Raw genomic sequence first — 18,247 nt, forward strand, 5'->3', positions numbered from 1 at the left:
CTTCTGGGTATTACTGTTTAGCTAAATACATAAATTAGGGACTGAAAGAGGTACAAACTGTGTCATATTTAACATCAATGAGCTGAACATGTTTTGCTTCAGAGGAATTGTTATCTTGAAAGCTATTCTTCCTGACTGGTATGCGTGTTGGCCATTGCACACAGCTGGCAGTGTAATAGAAAAACTGCCGATGACAGGATCTAAGAATCTGGTAGATGCTTTTTATACCTAAGAATGTTTTTGAACCTTTGCTATAGAAAACGACTAGACTTAAAGAGTTTCTTTAAAGCTCAAACACTTCTGCAGTTTAACTGGAAAGATATCCATGAACTATGAATTTGGACAAGAATCCGCAGGACTGGGGATCCTACTCAGCAACAGAAGGTCCTACTTTACACTTAGTCATCTCCTTGTGACTCACTGCCTTCTCCTTCCCTAGAAGGGGCTCCTACTTACATTAAGAAAGTATGCACATCTCTGTATCACCTACGCCTGTTTCTTAACTTCAGTCCTTCAGTGATTTCGTTTGTAATTTTACACAGATGACCAGGCATGTTGTAATGAATATTTTCATTCACCTCTTAAATTCTCAGGACTTACAAACTTTGTGAATAGTAGCCTTAATTGCAAATTCAGTAGGATATACCACAGGGCAACTCATATTTCTATGGAAATATAGAATATAGATTCTGCCATTCCATGTACCATTGCAGTGTCTATCCGTATGGCAAAAAATGTACATATGTACTACAACACTTTTAATCAAGGTTTATACTAAGCCAGACAAGTATTGGAACACTTATAAATATTTCCCCAATGAGTCACTAATCCACACATCTCAATAGCTGGCGTGGGGAATACTTGCATTCCAAGCCGTACTGAGGAGTAGACAACTTCTAAATCATTTATAAACGAAGTGAATGAGAAACTTGGGAGAGAGGAAAATCAGTTAACAGGTAGCAAACCCAGAGGACCGAGGACACTGGCAAGACCAGCACCTGCCCATGGAATGCTGCCCGCGCCCCCCGGCCCTGCCTCCCGCGTACCTGGCCGCGCCCCCGCCGCGGGGGTCGGGCTCGGGGGCGGAGGGTGGGATCTCAGGCATCGTTTATGCATCTTCCCTCCCCCCCCCCTTCCACCTTCTGCTCTATAATTGCCCGCCTCCTTTCGCTACCCTTTCGCCTTATCAGATGCGGAGCAGCCAGTGGGGAGGGAAGCGGCTCTCCCGCAGCCGGCTTAGCATCCGCAGCCCCGCGTGAAAACGAGCGGCCGCTCCCCGCCGGCCGCTCCCCGGCTGATGTCCGCACAGGTCGGTGTGCGCTCCGTTTCGTCTCCCTGGAGGGCTGGGGCGGGGCGGGCAGGGGTCGGGGCAGCAGCGGAGCGCTTCCCACCCACCTGCCCGGTCACCTCCGCGGCGGCAGGAGCGGGGCCCCAGAGGGAGAATGGGGCGATGGAGGAGGAGGTGGAGGAATGGAAGGTGGCGATCTCGGGCTAGGACGGGGAAACCCCTTTAGAAATTCTTGCAAAGGCCTTACTTTTAAAACTGATAGTAATTAAAACCCAATCGGTCTCACTGTTGGTGGGGCGGAGGCTCTGGCTGCTGCCCGCGTTCCGCCGCGGATGCCTCCTCCCTCCCTCCCTCGCTCGGTGCCGCGCTGTGTCAGGGCAGTCGCTCCGCCCCGGCTCCGCACGGTGCCTTCTTCGTGGGGCTGCCCGGGTCGGCGAGCGCGTCCCCGCTCCGTGCCGGCAGCCTCCGGCTCTTACGGGGCCCGTTCCCCGCCTCAGCTCCGCGGAGACAGCGAGCTCCCCGCTGTCCCTCCCTTGACCTGGGGCAGGGGGCACTCGGTTTCACACGGGTGGGTGCTGGTGGTGGGGGGCCCCCGAAGAGGAGTCGGGGGTCAGGAGCAGAGCCTGTGAGCCGCGGCCGCCCGGGCCAGGCTGGGGCCGCGCTGCGGGGCTGTGGAGAGGCGAGCGGGAGAGCGCGGCCCCGATCTCCTCCGCCTCCTTCCCGTCTCCGGGGCCGGGGCAGGTCGCACTCCGGCTTTGCCCAGCGGGACGTCGACCCAAGGAACGTGAGCGTGTTCCCGGGCAGCGGGGCCACGCCGCTCCGCAGCGAGACACCGAGATAGGGGAAAAACCCCGACTGACCTGCCCGTCCCCAGGCGGAGAGCCAGGGCTGCGCGGAGGCGGCTCAGCCTCCTCCCCTGGGCTGGACGCGCGGAGCCGGGGCAGTGCGGAGGGTGCGTGCCGCATTTGTCCCCCTGGGAGCTCTCGAGGGCGCGTCCTTCCCTCGGAAGAGGGTGCCGTGTTTCCAGGCCTGTGCCAGAAGTACTGGAGCCCAGCTGGGAGAGATGCTGTGCGGAGCCGGGCTCACCCCATGGCAGGCTTCTTGACTTGCGAGGGCTTGGTGTCTGCTCCCAGCGCTAGTCTGGCAGATAACTCATTTACCACATACTTACTAAAAGGTTAAATATATAAAAACCAGAAGGAATAGGATATTTGTTTTTAGTCCCAGACGATGTCAGCCACAAGGTGGCTGCAGAGGGGGGGTTTCCTTTCCTGGTTAAGTGAACCCTGACGTGCAGATCATTGCAGAGGTGAACTTGCGTGTAGTTGATCCAGCACCAGTTGTGTCTATTCCAATAAATCTTATTTTTCTGGCTTTTCTCTAAAAGCAGCAGTAGAGAATGTTTCTATCACAGGATTACCGGTCCATTAGTATTTATAGCTCTTTCTTTGGAGGAGGGTTTATATCAAATGTAGCAGATGGGGAATTGAGCCACCACTGTGAGTGAATATTTTAATGTCTGGGTTATTATGGATGGAAATCCACGCATTATCAGTGGTAACTGCCTGGAAGAATTAGTTGTTTGCTGTCGTTTGAAGAGTCTGTGTTTACTTGATCCAGGTTGTATTCCTGAGTGAGGGGAGAAGCATCAGTACCTAACATGAGATAAATGTTCAGGTGGATTTCAGCCTGTTTTGAGATACTCTTGGTTCCTCCTATTGCCTGTCACTAGGCAGCTGGTGATTGTGGTCCTTGGGTGTCCTTTGGTTCATGTAGTAGGAAACCTGGGAACTTTCCACTGGTTTCTGAATTCTGTCTGGAGGATGGGTCTAAGAACTCTGCGTAGCAATATATAAGTTCCTGGTGCACATATTTGTTTTGGGATCTAGGTATTTGCCTCTGTCTTGAGTGATTTATACTGTAAGAGATGGATTCCAAATATATGTTTAAGTAATGTGAAATTTGTTGATAATTTGGTTGAAACTTTGATAACCTCCTGTGGAGATGGAATTTACAATGTGTAATCCCCACATATCTTTCTAGGAGTTGTATCAAGCATCCATGACTGGGATTTGTGACAGTAGACCTACCAAGTCCTCAGATAACTATAGCAGGTTGCAAATACTCAAAGAGAGAAGGGGATGTAGGTCTTATCTTCTTCTGTTTAATAACGATTGAGGTACTTCAGTCTGCGTTTTATATTAGATAGTGGATGAACCGGTTGCTTTGTGCCTTCAAGACAAGGAAAACATGGAAAGCTAGAGCAGTGATGGTACGTCAGGAATATTAGAGAAAAGGACACAGGAGGTAAATGGGAGAAACCTGAGAAATGGAAATACATAAACCAAAACTTAAGTAAACCTTCAGATGCTCTTTGCTGACAGCAAGAACTCTACTATTAATTATCTTAATTTGTTTCTCCTGTAGAATTTTAACAGGAGTGGACAGCAAAAAAATCTTCTTCTTGGCCCAGAAAATTGGCTAAAACTAGTGCAGTTGGGTGAAGTTGAGTGAAAGACAAATGTTTCTAAGTATGGTGCTAGGCACATGTTGATGTGTCTTGAGAGATACTTCTGTATAACTTGAAATCTACTGGAAAGTGTTAAAATACATGTTCAGATGATGAAATTGGTACTGTTTTTAAGCCATCTTCTATGGACAGATAAATTACCCATTCTGGAACTTGCTCTTTGGCACCAGAATTGTAAACCAGCTTATTCACCTGGGAGAACTTCTAGTATTCATGTACTGCTGCATTCTTAAGGGTTGTTTTTTCCTAACTGGTTAAGTTAGTGTAAATGGTTTTGACCATGATATTACCTACTGTAAGTGCAGATAGTCCAACAGAGAACACAGGATAAGCTGAATAAGGTAGAAAAAGGAAAAAGAGAGTAGGCTGTAGAGGACAATGAGAAGAGGACTTGAGTTCCTTCAGAACTAAGTTCTACCTTTTTTAACAAGTTTCAGAGTTCTTTGCCACAGGTATCTTGGTAAGGTTCTTACAAAACTGGGTTGTATAGAGATAAATGTTGTACTTTGTTATCTACAGCTTACTCTATTTCCAATGCTTGTGTATGATTAGTAAAGACTATAGAGTTTCTTTTTAGATGGGCGAAGTTTTCAAAACTGCTGAGTAGCCCAAGTGGGGTTCTTTGTCCCTTTCAGGTAAAATGTGCTTTGGACATAAAACTGCTGCCAGGAAATTTTGTTTCCACTGATATCTGTGGTGAATTCCTTTTTGTTTGTTTGCTTTATTTGCTTAAGGTTTTTTTATTTGTTTTAATCGAATCCAGATTTTCCCCACAATTTTCATTAAAGTGGATGCCTTCTCTTTGCCTGTTTAGTAATTCTTTTTGTTCCATGTGTTTTCAGACCTGCTGATACTGTGTGTATCGAGGGGAAGAAGATGCTTTGTCGATATGAGATACAGAGCTGTTTTCTCTTGGCTTTTCTAGCTGTCACAGCTTTTTTCATCAGTGATGTCCAGGGCCAAGGTAAATCATAAATAAGATGGAGCTTTTCACTCTGATGTGCAGAAATAGACTTTTTATTCCAAGTGCAAGTGTTCACATCTTAGTAGGATGTGAATCCATTACTACTGAAATGAAGCAGGAATTTTGCTGCTGATCTCGGGGAGCAGGTGGGAGTAGAATTATATCTTCATGTGTGTTCTTTGAACCCAATATCTCAAATAGCATAAATATTTGTGCAAATTCGTGTGTCTCAAAATGAGTTATATGCAACATTTTTTTTACTCCTATTTACATGAAAGCACTTATCAGAAATTGCTCTTACTGTCCTCTGTGTAATCAAGTAAGTTTGAAGGCTCAGATATGGTATTAAGCTTGTATGGAGTATGTATTTTTTTCTCTTTTGGAACAGTAGTTGTTGTAGTGCTTATATCATTCCATATTGCACAGATCTGTTAAATGTCACAGACTACTTCTGCAGCTTTTAAAATGAAAATCTCCTTTGTGAGTATTAAAGGATACTGCTGGCATTGTTAGGCTTACATACTTGTTGGATTGTACTGACAGTGGCTTGACTGCTAGAGAAAATTTATCCTATTGCTTGGGGAAGGAGGGAGGATGAATACCAATGAGTTTTTATGATTTCTAAAGAAAGGCATTTCTCTCAACCTCAGATTTATGTAATCCCTTTGATATGAGACTGCATGGGCATAACCAGGAGCAGAATTGGATCCTGGGGTCTTCTAAAGTGTTTTGTATAATGCATTATTCATGAACATATTCAGAGACTATTGGCAACGTGAGGCTTTTAAAATCCTGATAATGCAAGTAGCAGTGTCGTCCAGTCTGCGTGGCACTTGAGTGCTGGGGAAGCATACCATCTTGGATGTTTGGAAATCTGTGAGCATTTTACAAGCCTCTCCCAGAACTTAGGGACACGTGTAAGCTGCAATATATGATGTTGGCGATGTGAGGTGAATCAAAAAATGTATGTTCCCAATGTTCAGTGCATCAATTCTGGTCAGAAATGAAGTCCAGAATGTTTGTGACTTAATGAGCCAATAAAGCAAAGCATATGGTTAGTCCTTTCTCTGTATTTCAGTCCTAATACATATGGTTAAGATCTGCAAAACAGGACTGGGGATTGCGATCCATCTCCAGAAAGTTTTGCAAAATTCCTGGATGTTGGAAAACTGTGTTCTTCTCTGCTTTTTTTTAAACTTTGATTCAATCAGTTATAGTTGGAGGTTTCTCCCTTTAATATCAATACAATGAAATGAAGGTTAGAGAGAGTTTCTTTTCCACGGTAATCACACCAGCAGAAGTTAGAGTTGGTGAATTTATTCTTGATGGATAAAGAACAATACTTCCCTTGTTATTAGGTTCTTCCAACAAGCATCAGCTATGAAATGCTGTCAGCAGTGTGATACTAAGCTAAGTGGACTGTTTCCGTGGCCCAACATGACTGTTATTCTATTGAATGAGGTGATATGAAGTCTCTATTCCATGCTCACAGGAAAAAAAATCTCTTGGTATACTTAAAGTAATAAGATGTTTCTCCAATTCGTTCTTTTCTCAAGGTTGCCACCTCTTGCAGTAAGCTCTTCATGCAGTTGTCTAGCAATTAACAATTTAATACAGTTTGTTTGTCTGTTTTAAGGAACTACACTCTGCCAAGGTGTAGGAAGAGCTGGTATTAGTTCGAGCTTGTGTTTCCTTCCTTTGGCAGAGATGCTCAGGTAAATGTGTGTAATGTGACTTCTTGGAAAGGAGAATATGGTTGTGAGACTGAAGCCAACGTGCCTGAAGCTACAAATTATCCTTTCAGAGAAGCTGTGTGGTTCAGTCTCATTTTTTGCCCTATTGCCTTATAAACCACATAGTGCTGTTTGGTTTTTACTCAACAAAGATTATTTTTTCAGCACTGCTGTTTCTTCCCCATTCAATATAATGTATAAATAACATCTTTTGTCTACTTATGTTCTTATATAGTACATGAAAATAGAGATGGGCAAGAAAAACACTTGGGAATTTTTGATTTATTCATAAAGTAACTTGCCTTGAGACTTTTTCTGTATTTAAAGACAGAAACTTTTCTTTATGTAGCAATAATTTTCATGTATTACTACTGTAATTGCAAAGTAATTGCAATTTTTAAGTTGTTCAATTCTTATGACAACAGTAAATTGGAAGCCACAATATTTAGTTAGTATCCAAACTCGGACTATTGGATGTCTTGGAGAATTGTCCATAAGCAATTTATTGTATTTTTCCTTTCCCGTAAGAGTTGAAAGCATTCTTTCCCTAGTTGTCCATAGGAGTTATGTGTTTGGAGTGCTTATTTACCTGGTGGCACAAACCAAAGCCTTGAACTTGTCAGTTTTCTTTTGGGTGACTGCTCTAATGTTGCTGACAGCCATTCTCTTTGCATTCCTGTAAAACCACTTAATGAGATCTAGCTACTGATTTTTATCAGTTAACTGACTCAGCTTGGATTAATTTTTTTCCCTTTCTGCAAGAAGTGAGATTTTTTTCCACAGACAATAAAGGTCCAAAGAAATAAAGATATCCTCTTCAGGTTGGTGAATGCATAGTAATTCCCATCAATATTTTGTTGTCTGTTTGAGTGTTAGATTTTTAACTTCCTTAGCTATATGTACTTTTCTATGCCAGAACATTAGTCTTTGCACAACTAAGACACAGTCAATTATCTGTCTAGTGAATAATTATTTTCTTTCTTATGGTTTATTGCTGTGTGGGAATGTCCTTTCCGCTGCACTGCTGCCTTTGATACAAAAAGTACCCAGTGAAAATGAACCAGTTATGTAAAGACTATTCTGGCACAACTTTTCTAGTCTTTCACATTGTAACTCTGTAGTATACAAACAAACTTCTGGTGATTGTGTCCTTCTTTGCTTGTAAGATCTGTGATTGTTTAAGGGCTCAAATATTTACCTGTTTTGGTGATGGCTAATAGCAATTAGGCCAGAACTATGCTTCTTTGTTAGAAGGTGCTTTCATAAACTGTCAAGTTGAAAGTAGGATGGAAAGAAATGATGGGGAAGGAAGAAGATGGCAGAGAAAATGAACTCTGAAATTCTAAGACATGATTGGGGTGGTTTTTTGTCAGTCCTTGGTGTTTCTTTGTTGCTCTCTGCTCTGCTTCTTAATCCCCATACAAATTTACCACTTAATCCCAGTAAAATCTGCAGCATTTTCGCACTTGCATACAGTCATTATTTAAAAGTTTATTTTCTATTCCTGAGGTAAAATAATAAAAGAAATTGTATTTTTGCAAACTTCTAGGTATGATTTGTCACTCTTGTTCATTCAGCCCCAATTTATTGTGATTTATGTATAGCTCAAAAGACACAATGAATCTTGAGAATGAATTAAAAGCTTTAATCCATAATTACAGTCTGCTTGGCTTTAAAAACTTTTTGCCATAGTCTCTATCATGTTTTTACAATTATAGCATGCTGAATGTTCTTGCAGAAACCTGCCTAGCAAAACATTTTGCAGTAGGAGGGCCAAATTTTCAAAGAACCAGTGTTGTATTTGCAGTGATTCCTGCATATGCTCTTGCTGACAGCCTCTTTCTTTCTAAACTTCATGGAGGTGACAGGCAGACTGAAGATCAGGTCTGACAAGATTGTGCCCAGCAACTGAGGAAATGCACGGGTTGGGTGTAAGCCCAGTGCTGCAAATCAGAACAGCTTTGAGTGTGTGGAGTTCATGTGCTGCCTGCTCCTTCTGTCCCCTTGCCTGTCCTCTTGAGCTTGTTCTCTGAAGTCTTTGAGAATGCAGAGATGTTGCCAAGCTGTTCTTGATATGTACTCTCTCTTCTATGTTCTGGTGTTAAGTCCCTCAAGGAAGAGAACTGCAGAGCCTGCTCTTGGTCTGACAAAACTTGCTGCTTGCCGAATGAGAGGCTGGATGCAAGGGAATACATCTCTTGTATTAAACCTCCAGATTATTACTTCTAAGATCCAAAATGTATTTAATAGTAGATGACATGAAAAAACATGCACCCCCAAATCCCAAAAAAACTACAGCCTGCCTCGTTCCTTCTTTCTTCCCCCAAGCTGCTGGAAAAAGTAGCATGTAGGAAAAAGTAATCGGTTCAGTACAGGTCTTTGGCTGCTGCTGGTGCCAGAGCTGCATTGGCTGTAGCAGGTCAAATGGAGAGGCCAGAGATTGTTGGCCAGCGCATTCTGCCTATTGACTCAGATGCTCCATGAGCTGTAATCCTTAAATCTCAGAAATATCATGAGACTGTTGGTTTATTATACCTAAAGGACCAACAAACTGTGGGTGTGAGCATAGTCAATTAAGAGCAATCTTAGCCCTGGGGAAAAGAAATTGCCACTTACCTGCTTCCAATAATTTCCCTGATTTCTTAGACTTACTAAAAGAAACCTTAAGGATGTAGTGGCAGAGGCACCAAGGGTTTGGAAAATGAAGGAGACTGTTCAGGGGGCTGTGGAGGCAATGGGAAGAGGAGGAGTAAGGCTGGAGGTGTTTAAAGTTTTCTAGCCCTTCTGTTATTCAACCAGCTGCCTTTCCCTGTAGATCACTTTTTTCTCTGTGAGCCAAATTATATTCAAATATATGAAGATTTCCCCTTGTCAACAGCCTTGGATAGCCCAGACTGCACTGCCAGCTGCTCTGCTGCAGTTCTTCAGTGAAGAAGGGATGTGCCTCCCTGAAGCAGAGCAGGTTTTATAGAGTATGGTCCAGCATCAGTGGAGTTTGACTGAGCAGTCGGATGCAAAACTGTGAAAAACTAGTTTATGTGCAGAGATACAAAGTTGCTAATATTATGGTAACAACATGGGGCAGTTTTTCCATTTGTTTTTGTGTGAGTTGCTTCCCTGATTATCATCTCTTTCTCAGTCATTTCATGCTTTTATTTATTTCACCTGCTGCTTCAGTTAAAACCCAGAAACCTAGGTGATGGCACAATATAAATAGAAGCCAAATTTTACTTACCATCCAGATTTCCCCTGTCTAAGTCTTGACTTGCCCATGCATGCCTGCTGGTCTTGATGAGACTGAAGCAGTGTTTGCAGCTGCCAGGCTTTGTGCTGCCTAAGCCAAAATTTGCAAATTGGGCAGCTGATGTTCCCTTTGCTTTGTGCATGCCTGTCTTTTCTCTTGGTTATTCTCTCCTCACAAGGATTTGAAAATTTGGCCCTGGGTGACATTAAATATGGGGAAATGCCCACAGTGATGAGAGATAGAGGAGTGTAGATCATGCATATTTTCAGTGTAAGCAAGAGAGCAATTTAAATTCCCATATATTAACAAAGAGCATTTTTATTACCAGCTTTGCCTGCTAAACTAGTGTCTTAACATCTAACATTGTTTGTCTTTCTGCCCTCTGCTGTTAGGTTGTTTAGTTTGTTTTGTAAAGAGATAAATAAAAGGTCTGTCTGAGGGAAGTAGTGCACCTGGGGATGTCCTTTTACAAACTAATAAACTCATGTATGTGACATTTTAAATAACTCGCATCCTTTACCATTAAAATTTTGTGTTGTCTTCCTATATGTGTTTATTTTTGTTTGTTTAAAATGGGTTACTTTTATTTGAATTTGAAATGTTGTTTTCTTTCCAAACTTGCAGTGTCCCCACCAACAAGACTAAGATATAATGTAGTGAGTCCTGACAGTGTACAGATCTCTTGGAAAGCCCCCAAGGGGCAATTCACTGGATATAAACTTCTTGTCACTCCAAGTTCAGGTAAAATCTGTGTATTCTCTTTTAAGGTGAAAGAACTGTGTTTCTAAGGCTTAAAAGATTTTCAGAGTGTAGTGTCATCCTCCAAGATGAAGAAACTGTGAGCAAGCTTTGGATAATGAAGTATTGGCTGGTCAACAGAAGAGAGATTGATTTCACTAGAGGGTTGTCAGGCACAGAAAATGGGAATCGAATGCTTAAGGTGGCAGAAGTGGGTCAATGCTGGTTATGCTTCATGTGTAGTCTTTGGGAATTGTCACTGATCATCTGTCTTTACCTTTCTTCCAGTAGGGTGTAAGGAAGTCTAGGAAGTGTTCAAGGGAAAGCATTGGAATCCTAATTCAGTCAAGCTGTTAAGGTGGATCTCCCTGTCCCTTATCCCTTAGTGAGCTCTGCAGAAAAGATCAAAAAGAACTAAAAAAAAAAGCAATCTTTAAAAATTTTTTGAATGAAAACTTGAAAAAGTAGACCACAAAGTGGCTGTGTAGAGCTATAGAGGTCCTACTTCTATACATTTAAAATTAAATTTAACTACAGAAACAGTTTTAACATACAGCTAAAATACGTCTTTGTACATATTTGTATGCAGTCTTTATATATAAATAGACATAGAAATGTTCAATATTTGTATTTATACATGAGAATTTCCTTGCCCAAAGAAAGTTGGCAAAGAGAGTGTTCAGAGGTGATGTGGGTATGACAGGATCGAAATTGGCAGCCAATCAGAGAGCAAAAGCCTGTCGGTTTGATGTTACCAAACTTGACAGATTTTTGTAAAATGTGTCTTTTTTTCTTACTTAATGATTTTGCTGGACACCATGGCTGTTTCATGAGGCCCAGATACAAATTCTGATCTTAAGAGTGTTTCTGTTTAAGAAAACTGGTTAGTCTGCCCAGCTTGTTGCTTTTCTGGGATGGTCTCTGGTCTGGCTGTATGGGTATTTCCAAAAGTGGAAAAAGTGGGAATACTTAGGTCATGGTAGAGGTTATGGTATTTTTAAGTAGTTTACTTTAATTTTATGTTTAATTTATTTACGTTTACTGTGCTATAAGAAAAGCAAACAAAGTTATGTATTTGTTGGATTTTTTTTTTTTGTCTTTTCTCCTGTAGGTGGAAAAACGAATCAATTAATTCTTCAAAATACTGCAACCAAAGCAATTATTCAAGGTCTCATTCCAGATCAAAATTATGCCCTTCAGATCATTGCGTTCAGTGAAGACAAGGAGAGTAAGCCAGCACAAGGCCAGTTCAGAAGTACGTGTCTCTTTATGGCTGACACACACATTTTATCAGATATTTAATGTAACTTTTGAAACAATAACATGTCTTACACAAAGGGGGATGATGGAAAAACAGTTTTTTCTGTGGTGGAAGGAAAATCAAAGCCATGTATTTTAACTGGTATAAGTACAGGTGGAGGCTTGAATTGATTGCATAGTACATTCTTGCATTGGGCTGTCTTTGTTTCCATTGGATTGGCATCCCTTTCTTCCTCATTTCATTAGGAAATTAGCTGGTTATTTCATGGAAAGAATCTTCAGAGAGTGGAAAGAAATTTCTATATTCTGATACTTGAAATATTTCCTTTTTATTAGAACAATATTACAGCTGTGCCAACTGGCAACTAGTTGCTAGAAAGGTTGATTTCTTATTGGTCTTCAGCGGTCAAATATGTTTACAAATTTAATTTTTTATATGATCAAGATATGGTCTTAACATCTATATCATAGTGATATATATATATATATGTCTTATCTGATTTATCTTGATCTTAATGCTAAACATGTTAAATATGATTAGTGGAGATTTGGTTGATAAATACAATAATGTGGCAGTGTAGGAGTACAGCTGAAAGCAAACTGAATTCCCTGACACTGAACTTTTCTCACTGTCATTGCTAAATCACCTTTCTCTTAAAACCAGCACAAAACAAAATATTCTGAATACTTGATGTGGTGTGTATCAAAGTCCTTTTAGCTTTTCATCACCACAACTGTGTATTTACTGCCTTAAGTTCTGTCCTGGGTAGGAAACCCACAAAACCACAGATTACTTTAGCACTAAAGAGAAGCCCACAGAAGGCTACAGTAAATTCTATAATAGTAGGTGTAGCTGTATTTTAAATGGCCTTTAGGAAAAGTAGAGCTGGCAACTTGATTTAAAAATATGGGGATTGTGTTCTATTTAGTATATTCTCTTTGCTGCACGTGAAAACATGTACTTAAGGCTGGAGTTTCATTTAAAAACATGATGCCTTGCATGAGTAAAACCAGATACAGTATATATACAAATCCTTTTTTTGCTCTCCTAAGGTTTTTTTCCTGTTCTCTGACATGTGGCCACTAATTCTTGAGATGAAAAAAGGTCAAATATATAAAGAGTTTTGAGAATATCATCTGGTTTAGTGCATTGGAAGTATGGTTTTAATGCTGTTGAGTTGTAACTGATGTACTAAGAATTCTCAAGCTTACAATAAAATTTTATTGTCGAAAGAGTATTTCTCTTTATATAGCCAGCTATACATTCTTATTCTAGTATTAGTGTTTAATGAACTAAGATCAATGGGGATTCTTTTCCTTTGAAAATGCAGATGTAAAAACACGTGTTAGATAAAATCTTTGTCTGTGTAAATATTTGAGTAAAACTGGTGTCTTGGCTTTTCTTTCTTTGTGGTTAGAATTTTGATAGTTCCCAAATCCAGAAATCTGTCAGGATGTGACCAACTTGTCTCCTTTGAACATTTTCAGACTTTTGTACCATTTTTCTGGAGACTAGCCTCTCAATAGCACTAGCATTAGAGGAGGCCAGCTCTTGACCTTGCTCTTGGCCTTTTCTCAAAGGAATGCTCCTAGAAGGATAAGCAACAGCATCCTTTTTGGCTGATATTATTCTGGTATTTTACCTCTCGTTTGACTTAGTCAGAGTCTTGTTCACTTAAGGATTAAACCCAGACTTCCAATTAAGACCTGGTATCATTGTGGCATTATCTATAACCCAGCTAATAACCAAGATCTGCCTTGGTAAAAACTGAATCCCCAGCAAGCTTGTGGACTTGAATTTGCTCCTGAATCAGTTTCACAATTGTTTGCTAAAGGCAGAAGTGATACACAGTCACACATGCTGTATTAATAAGAAGAGGAGTCAAAACTTCAGGGTTTTAGTTCTCACCTCTGTACCTGGAGTGTGAGCACTGTAGGTTCGGCAAAAGGTTGTCATACTGAGAAGATCACATTCAGGTGTTTGGCAGTGGTTCACTGTCTTCCTTAGAACTTAGTCTTGTGATTGATTTTGGATTGGAACTTGGAGCACTCCTGGTTGATTCAGATATTCCACATACTGTTGGGTAAATTGGTGAAATCCATTTGACTTTGGTTCCACTAATGCACAACAGAATGTTTGTACTGTCTCTCTTGCATAGTCAAGAGACAGATAACCTCCTTTCATGCCCTCACAGTGTTTTTTTTGAATGATGTAGCACAGAGAGACTTTGGTCCTGGCTGAGACTCAGTTCCTGCTTGGATGAATGTCAGTCATAATCCAATTTTACATAAAATAAAAAGTGTAATTATGGTAGAATTTTATTTTCTGTGGAAGATATTCTCCGTTTCATTGTTTTAAGCTTTTCCTGGCTGTTGCAGACAGCTGGAGTATGGATACCAATTACCATTCTAAGGAAATTCTGGAAGGGGTTTTTCTTCCCAATATGTGACTTTAGCAATGATTTTGTCAGAACCTTTCAGACTGTTAGTAGAGCAATACTGGCTACTAATGTAATATAGGAATTGCTAACCAAATTGGGTTCTGCTTGGCTGTTGTGAGAGATCTGGGACATAGTAAGGGAGATATCCCACCCACTTGTGGAACAGGAAACTGTCTCAGCTCTGGAGCAGCCTTGAACTCATGGCAGTATTTGGTGCCCTGAATACAGGGCATGGGATCTAAGCTGATTCTGTAAAGAGGATAGTAACAGCTGGCTGATGTGCTTTTGTGTTGACTGACTTGGAGTGGGACTTTTCAGTGCTGGACTTTCCCCAGCTAGATTTGCCAATTTTCTGGACTGTATTTCCAGTGTGGGATCTTGTCTGCATGGGCTTAGGTGCTGATGTCACTATTTGGACTCTCCTGTGTGAAGAGAGTTTTGAGAACTTTAATGATGATAGAATGGGGAAAGGTCCATAAAAATAGTAAAGTCAAAGGGAGGGAGGGAAAACCCAGAAACAGTCACTCATTACCTAAGCGTATCTTCAGATGCTGTGTGCAACTACTTTATCAGGAAGAAGAAAATTATATGCTGCTAACTGCATTGTTTCTAGATTAATTGATTTTTCCCCCCTTACTTTACAGTTAAAGATATAGAGAGAAGAAAAGACACAAGTAAATCCAAGGTGAAGGATCCAGAAAAAACAAATGCGAGTAAACCAGCTCCAGAAGGTCAGATCATAACACATGTGACTTATGTGATATTCTGAAAATAATCAGCTTATTTATTTAACTTGGTTGTTTTAGAGATTTTCTTTAAGTCAGTACTTTAAATCTGGTTCCCAGTGTTAAATTAAATAGAAGGGAAAACCAGTATTTTCAGTAATATTGGAGAGTTGCTACAGAGGTATTGTTTTTAGTTCTATGCTTTGCTTTGCTTTTTTATAAATTCTAAATACCACCATGAATAGATAAAAATTATTAAAAAGTCATTTTAAATAATATTAAAATTATTAAAAACTGCTTGTACTTCCCCACTGGGTGCACTTTGAGTTAGCTAGTGAAAGAATTGTGTGGGGGTGTGTGTGTCCATAATAACTTCATATTATGTTGGCTGTGAGACAGACTGGCAGAATTAATTCCCACCTAAAGTCAAATTGATACTATTGTATAATTAGCCATTGTATAATATTGTATAATAACTTGATAAGTCTATCCTAGTTAGGCTGTATATATGAAAACATTTGAAACACTTAGAGGTAGGGGGGAAAAAAAGGAGTTAATTCAGTCCCATTGCAAGGAGCCAATCTTCTGGTGAAATGTGATACTGCTTGCCATGAGAAGTTTGTCTAGTATGGATGAAAATCTATTTCAAGCTTAATATACAGCTCTATTTCCTGTTATTCTAAAATTTGAATAGCATCTTCTTTATGAAGTAACCCCAACAGTGATTATTCCCTTCAGTGGTTATTTATGGTATACAGAACAAGCACAGACAAGAAGAGCTTGGAATGACCTTAAATAGTCTCTCTGTGAATAAGCTGGACAGTTTCAAGGATCCCATTTTCCCCTTCCATTTAAATCTGTCTCCAGCGATGCAAGTATCAAAGACCTCACCCAAAGCTTCTTGAAGCCCATGCAAATTTTTCTTCGGTGGATTTTTATTCTTGCCACACATGGTTGTGTCATGTTGTATTTATTAACACTATGCAAGTTTGTTTCCATACAGCATTTCTCAAACAAAAGCACCCTGGAATTCCAGTGGGTTCATTGGAAAAATGTTAGTGTTTGCAACACTAAAGAGACAAGTTGTACCTGCTAGCACATGACAGGGTAGTGGATAGGTGATCTTTCCTGCATCGTGTCTAGAGAAAGGCTGAGTTGGAAGAAATGACAGAACTAGAGAAGGAAAATGTGATTTGCTTTCTTAATGAAGGACAAGTGATAAAAGTTGAAGGAGGGAAAACTGGGCCTGTACTTGGAAAAAGTTGATTAAATGCAGACAGAGGAAAGTGTCTGCCAGACTACAGGAGAGAATTTATCCTTTTGTCATGGAGTAAGGGCAAAAATACAATTGGTGAGAGGAGCTTGGATCTGCAGTCTCTCTCTTTTTAGGATTCATGTTTACTCTTGAAGTCTTTAGCTTAGTCACCTTCCTCCTCCCTGCACCAGTTTTACTCACTTGAACTTTGTCAGTTGTATCAGGGCAGTTTGTATTAGAACAAAATACATCTCCATCCAGAACTTGTGAAAAGATACTGCCTTACACTTACTGTGGCAGGTTTTACTTGAAAACTGGGGTATGCATTTGAAACAAAGGCAAAACTTACAAACTTCTTGATCAGCAAGCCTGAGCATAAAAAAGAAAATATTATGCTAGTTTTTATAAATTCTTGAATTTGTTTAGCCCTGTTTCCAACTCAGCTATATGTTATTTTAAAGTAACAGACCTTTTTCCTCCAGTCTAACTATCGCATATTTCTTTGCTTTGCGCAATATGATGATTATTCAAAGTGATGGAGGTTCCAAATGAATGACTTCAGTGGGAGTAGGGTGAGATTCCAAGTGAAAACATTGGGCAAAAATAACAGCATCAGCAAAAAATGTGTAGTTGTAGAAATGTATAGGGGTAGAAGTGAATTCAGAACTGATACACAGGCAGCAATGGTACCAAAAGTTTCCTAGTTTAATATATAAAGACCATTCCACCTCAAATTGAAATCAGATCAAAGAAATAAGGAACAGTCTGAAATAAATGGATTAAAGAAATAAGTGCAAAATTTTATGGCGAAACCATGAATAATAACTTGATCCTCTGCAGATGTTTGACAGGAAATTATTTGAGTACGACCAAATGAATCCAGGCCAGCAGTTAATTGGTTTCATAACCATTTAGTGTATGGCTAAATTTGATGGGTTTAATAGCAACCCTGATACATTCTTGTGGCTGTGGTCAAGTTGGTTAGACCTTGGGAGCTAACAGTACAAAAGAAATTACTAGAATCATAGAATCGTTAGGGTTGGAAAAGACCTGCAAGATCATAAAGTCCAATCTTTGACCTTATACCACCATGTCCACAAAATCATCTCATGAAGTGCCATATCTGTTCAGCTGTTGAACACTTCCGTGGATGGTGACTGCACCAATTCCCTGGGCAGCCTGTTCTCATTCTTACCCTCTCTTGCTGTGATGAAATTTTTCATAATATCCAATCTGAATCTTCCCTGGTGCAACTTGAGAAAATTTGCTCTTGTCCTGTCCCTTGTTACCTGGGAGAAGAGACTGACCCCAGCCTGGCTACAGCCTCCTTTCAGGGGGTTGTAGAGAGTGATAGGGTCTCCCATGAGCCTCCTTTTCTCCAGGCTAAACACCCCCAGCTCCCTCAGCTGCTCCTCATCAGACTTGTGCTCCAGTCCCTTCACCAGCTCTACTCCCCTTCTCTGGACTCGCTCCAGCCCCTCAATGACTTTCTTGTAGTGAGGGGCCCAGAACTGGACACAGGATTTGAGGTATGGCCTCAGCAGTGCTGAGTACAAGGGGACAATCCCTGCCCTGGTCCTGCTTGCCTGCAGGCCAGGATACTGTTGGCCTTGTTGGCCATCTGGGCACACGCTGGCTCATGTTTAGTCACAGTCAACGAGCACCTCCAGCTCCTTGTCCAACGGCAGCTTTCCAGCCACTGTTCCCCAGCCTGCAGCACTGCATGGGGTTGTTGTGACCCAACACACTTGGCCTTGTTGAACCTCGTACCATTGGCCTTGGCCCATTGATCCAGCCTGTCCAGATCCCTCTGCAGAGCCCCCCCTACCTTCCAGCAGATCAACACTCATGCCCAGCTTGGTGTTGTCTGTGAACTTACTGAGGGTGTTATTAACATGTTTTTATAAAATTTTTTAAATCTTTTTGATGGCAGCCAGGTTGAATTAGGTAGAATAATATCTTACCTGAGAACAAGAGCAATCTTTGCCCGTAAGAAAAATTGAAAACAACCATTGTCCAGATTATTGTTGTCAGGGGTTGTGGCTTCTGCTCTTGAAGTGAAAGAGTTT

The 18,247-nt window shown here is 40.8% G+C and overlaps 1 protein-coding gene across 9 annotated transcripts in view; it reads left to right on the top strand.

The window, feature by feature from the left end:
- Positions 1-933: 933 nt before the first annotated feature.
- The window catches only part of COL14A1 (collagen type XIV alpha 1 chain), a 115,476-nt gene continuing 98,162 nt past the window's right edge, over positions 934-18,247 (top strand). For 6 of the 9 annotated variants that reach the window (XM_042036349.1, XM_042036351.1, XM_042036350.1 and 3 more), the window contains exons 1-5: positions 1,606-1,856; positions 4,661-4,782; positions 10,384-10,500; positions 11,609-11,752; positions 14,843-14,929. In XM_042036349.1, coding sequence (XP_041892283.1) covers positions 1,621-1,856; positions 4,661-4,782; positions 10,384-10,500; positions 11,609-11,752; positions 14,843-14,929 — 706 coding nt within the window. In that variant the 5' untranslated portion in view covers positions 1,606-1,620. Of the gene's footprint in view, positions 957-1,155; positions 1,310-1,605; positions 1,857-4,660; positions 4,783-10,383; positions 10,501-11,608; positions 11,753-14,842; positions 14,930-18,247 lie in introns of those variants that run through there. The other 3 variants (XM_042036356.1, XM_042036355.1, XM_042036359.1) reach the window with 3 other exon arrangements.

Source organism: Corvus kubaryi, unplaced genomic scaffold (genome assembly GCF_017639235.1).
Source record: "Corvus kubaryi isolate FWS band 111438036 unplaced genomic scaffold, C.kubaryi_AGA036_p1.0 37385, whole genome shotgun sequence".
In the NCBI taxonomy this organism is placed as follows: domain Eukaryota; kingdom Metazoa; phylum Chordata; class Aves; order Passeriformes; family Corvidae; genus Corvus; species Corvus kubaryi.